At 32.5% G+C, this 4635-nt stretch overlaps 1 protein-coding gene across 2 annotated transcripts; it reads right to left on the bottom strand.

Moving 5' to 3' along the window:
* Positions 1 to 968: 968 nt before the first annotated feature.
* LOC139899301 (protein ANTAGONIST OF LIKE HETEROCHROMATIN PROTEIN 1-like) lies at positions 969 to 2925 on the bottom strand. 2 transcript variants are annotated; one of them, XM_071882128.1, is made up of 3 exons: positions 2637 to 2925; positions 1682 to 2158; positions 969 to 1573 (listed from the first exon to the last, which is right to left on the bottom strand). In XM_071882128.1, the coding sequence occupies exons 1-3, from the start codon at positions 2836 to 2838 to the stop codon at positions 1134 to 1136; spliced, it is 1119 nt and encodes a 372-aa protein (XP_071738229.1). In that variant the 5' UTR covers positions 2839 to 2925; the 3' UTR covers positions 969 to 1133. The 2 variants fall into 2 exon arrangements, with proteins under 2 accessions (XP_071738229.1, XP_071738228.1); XM_071882127.1 differs by having other exon boundaries at positions 969 to 2158.
* Between the last annotated feature and the right edge of the window lie 1710 nt (positions 2926 to 4635).

Here is a 4635-nt window from a genome sequence, read left to right as displayed (position 1 = left end):
GGTTTTTATCTAAGAACATAAAAATTGTTGAACTAAAAAGTAATATAAGAAAATATTTATAATAAGAATCATAACTTAATACAGTAACTTAATTATATCACAAAAATTAAAATATCATAACATTTAGAATTTTTATCGTAAGTTTTGAACTTTGGGTATTACAATTACAATAGCATACAATATAACTAAACTATTAAAAATTCAACTTGCAAAAGTAGTAGATTTTAGATACAATCGATAAACATAAATGAAATATAAAATACAGGTATCATATTTTCTCATTATTTGCAACATTCATCAAATAGTCGCTAAACAACAACATGAAGAAACTCGCTTGTAACAAAAATCTCAAACTCAAACAACATTCATTCATCATCAAAGTTATTGATTAGTCAAAATAGATCTCAAACCAAAACAAACTACACTCACCTACCACATATTATCCCAAATAAGAAATTGTGTTGTAACCACATTGTAAATATAGTTCGAACAATTATACCCACATATAGAGATGTTATCTCAAACAAGAAATCAAAGCCAAAAACAAAATTAAAATTTTGGAGTGCAACCGTGTGTCGTCGTTGCTAGTAGTGCCGCTGCTGGTGGTGGTGCCGCCGTTTCTAGTAGTGTCGCCGATATTGGTGATGCCGCCGGAGGGTGCCGCCACTAGAGTTAGAAGATGGTAAGGTTGGTGGTGAAGGAATAGAAGAGAAGAGAAAAGATAGGTAACAAAATGGTAATGGTATCTGTAGTTGTCAATGTTGAAGAGAAGAGGATGTCTTATAATTTTAGAAGCAGTAGTTTAGAGCTGTGAAATTGAAGACATTTTAAGACCTTATTTTGTCTTATGTCTTCAGAAAAACAAACCGTCTTTAACAAAAACGTCTGCCCGCCCGCAGACATAAGACATAATAAGGTCTGCAATGGAAAAAACAAACAACACCTTAGTTTACAGGAGCTGACTGGTGCCCTAATCCAATTCTGTACACAACTCACCCGACCCGCCCATTTCGTCACCACTAAATCAACAAACTCTCAGATAAGCAACTTAAATATATCATGAATTACATAAACAAATCAAGAACAAAACTACTACCTTACTTTGTACCACATACAATGCACAATCATTCTTTTCACTTGGTGTGCTCCAAGTATGAAACCAAGTTTTCCCTCATCTTTCTCCCTATAGGATCAACATGGTTACACCGTTGTTCAACATACCCCGAATCGTGATGGCTTAACAAAGAATCATCCGATTTTATATCATCACCGCAATCAATTATTATATTATGAAGCAAACAACATACCACAATGATGCTCGGAAGCTTCTTTTTATCTGGTCGCCACATAACCTTATTAAGAATCCTCCATCTTCCTTTTACTTGCGAGAAGGCTTTCACAACAACCGATCTTGCACCTTCATGAACCTTATTAAAACCCGCCACCTCATCACCTTCATGGTACGGTGTTATCAACCATGGAAGAAGCGGATAGTTAACTCCGCCCACTATATATTCTCTAATCTCCGATTCACCGGAAAACGTTTTCGGGTTTCCATTTAAACGCTCACCCGCTTCACAAAGTTTGTAAAAGCCCGAAAATTTAAGAAGTTTTGGGATAGTCAACCCACCGGGCCAACCCGTAACAATATCAAGAAACCTAGATTTATCATCAACAATACCTTGCACTAACATACTATAATTTTTAACTTGATCACACCAATCGTCTGAAGTTTGCACTGCGGGTAGGGTCATAACAATGTGAGTTGCATCAATGGCTCCACAACAATTAGGTAACTTAAATAAAGATTCGAAATTTGTTTTGATTTTTTGTAAGTTATCATTATCGGGCCATTTGAGATGGTGTCTACCACGCTCCTCCATTGCTTCTATAAACCTCCAAGTGACTTGAGATACCGTTGATTGCCCAACTCCGAATGAAGATCCTACTAAAACTTGTGATTCGCCAGATGCTAATCTTCTTAAAGCGATTGCAACTTGTTTCTCGACACTAAGAAGTCGTCCCTCGATGTTAATAAGTCCCGAAGGAGGGCGTGATATGAGATCCTCCCTTACAGTAGAACATATGTACTCAAACGTCTTCTTTGAGACTCGGAAAAAGTACTTAAATCCTTCTTCTTCTTCATCTTCAGGCACACCTAAAATCACATATTTAAGTTAAACTAGAGTTAAAGGCCGATTAAGTATTCATAGATGTCCAATTGCATAGAAAAAATAACCAACTTTGGTTTAATTCTACAAATATGAAACTACTTGGTAAGCATAAATTGTTAAAGTAACTTTTGGCCATAAGTCCAATACACAATCAAATTACAATGCACACGAAATAAATTCATTTATACAACATTTAAGTCTTAATCACATTATCGCTTACGTAAATATCGAATAGAGATAGAAAATACCATATATCAACCCCCAATTTTCATAAAATAGGCAGACAAACCCTAACGCTTAAAAGTTAGGTAATTGAATGCATCAAAAGTTCATTTAGCATAGAAATTAAATTTCTAAGACTAATTATGATCTAATTTCAGTCACAGACTTATATTATCAGCTCTACATTGATAAATCATACACAATTTAATTAAAAAAATAAAAAAAAGGTAGAAATAATACCAGGAGCGGAAGCATTTTTATCCCAAAAAGAAATCCACCATTCAGAATCAACACCTCTGTTTTCACTACCACTTACTGATGCCGTTGCAGCTGCTGTGTTTGAGTTTGATGATATTTTTTTCTTTTTTATTTTTATTTTGGGATCTTTTTGTATTTTGATTTTTTTGGGTGAAAATTCATGGTTTGATTTCTTTGGAGCCATTTAGGAATCGGATTATTGGTGAAATGATAGAAATTCGTATAAAATTTTGTGTAAGGTTTTTACTGAAATTGAAGCTTGAAATCAGATTGGAAATGGTAGAGTTAGAGTATAAGAGATTTGGGACTTGTGTGACATTCTTTTTACCAAGTTACCTTTGGTCAAGAGTACATACAAAAAAGTAGTGTAACATTCTTTTTACGCATTTTCTGTTTTGGGGAATTTGGATTGTGGTTAACCAAACAAATACGAAGTATATATTACGGAGTACTACGGAGTACAGTAGTATTTTTCAGTTTAAATTTAAATTTTAGATAAATAAAGATAAATTAAAAAAAAAAACTACAATTAATTAATTTAAATTTGAAATTAATAAGTAATCCATCGCCATTTTAACCATAAAAGTACCTGATTTTTAATAATATATCAAGACAAGATTTTCCATTAAAAATTTTTATCAAGATTTGTTTTTGTGCTTTAATTTGTGAAACATACATATGTTTTAGGCTTCAACTTCGTGCCAACTTCAAACCAATGGCCATTGTGTGCTTTCTCGGTTTGTGATATTTAGTTTAAGAATTATAAATAAATTTAATTTAATGTGGTTAGTATTAAATTGTTCATGCAAATTTTTTTTTTTTTTTTACAAAAGTCAATAATTTTATTAAACACAAGCAATATATATGTAGTTTATGTACGATCCTCAAGAGCCAAAGCACCCCATATCAACAGAGGGTGACAACGGCGTACACGAACAATACCATTAAGAAACATACACAAGAAAACACTACAAAATACATGTAGATGGTCTTCAAAGGTGGTTCAGGGTTTAACACTGACATTGGGTCGTTTACCCAATGAGCCCACTCAAAGAACAGTTTATTGGACCTAACTTTTATCCATTCGAGCCCACGAATTTGAATTTCCTGAAGAGCCGCATCAATGCTCAAAATCTTTTTGCCAAATACTTTTGCGTCTCTATTCTTCCATGTGTAGTAAGCAGTGATCCATGTGTAGTGACCCGAACTTTTCCATGTTTATATATATTAATTGAGATTAATATTTACATGATTAAATGTTTCTAAAATGTTAAGCAATCAAACTTGTTAAGACTTGATTAATTGAAATATGTTTCATATAGACAATTGACCACCCAAGTTGACCGGTGATTCACGAACGTTAAAACTTGTAAAAACTATATGATGACATATATATGGATATATATATATAGTTAACATGATACTATGATAAATAAACATATCATTAAGTATATTAACAATGAACTACATATGTAAAAACAAGACTACTAACTTAATGATTTTTAAACGAGACATATATGTAACGATTATCGTTGTAAAGACATTTAATGTATATATATCATATTAAGAGATATTCATACATGATAATATCATGATAATATAATAATTTAAAATCTCATTTGATATTATAAACATTGGGTTAACAACATTTAACAAGATCGTTAACCTAAAGGTTTCAAAACAACACTTACATGTAACGACTAACGATGACTTAACGACTCAGTTAAAATGTATATACATGTAGTGTTTTAATATGTATTTATACACTTTTGAAAGACTTCAATACACTTATCAAAATACTTCTACTTAACAAAAATGCTTACAATTACATCCTCTTTCAGTTTCATCAACAATTCTACTCGTATGCACCCCGTATTCGTACTCGTACAATACACAGCTTTTAGATGTAGGTACTATTGGTATATACACTCCAATGATCAGCTCTTAGCAGCCCATGTGAGTCACCTAACACATGTGGGAA

Source organism: Rutidosis leptorrhynchoides, chromosome 3 (assembly GCF_046630445.1).
Source record: "Rutidosis leptorrhynchoides isolate AG116_Rl617_1_P2 chromosome 3, CSIRO_AGI_Rlap_v1, whole genome shotgun sequence".
NCBI classification, from domain to species: domain Eukaryota; kingdom Viridiplantae; phylum Streptophyta; class Magnoliopsida; order Asterales; family Asteraceae; genus Rutidosis; species Rutidosis leptorrhynchoides.
The sequence above is the reverse complement of the archived record's forward strand: the minus strand, read 5'-3'. Positions and strand labels throughout refer to the sequence as shown.

Coding starts and splice junctions, on each gene's coding strand:
- LOC139899301 (XM_071882127.1), bottom strand. CDS start 2,838: ATGGCTCCAAAGAAATCAAACCATGAATTTTCACCCAAAAAAATCAAA. Junction 2,159..2,636: donor TAAAAATGCTTCCGCTCCTG/GTATTATTTCTA, acceptor ATGTGATTTTAG/GTGTGCCTGAAGATGAAGAA.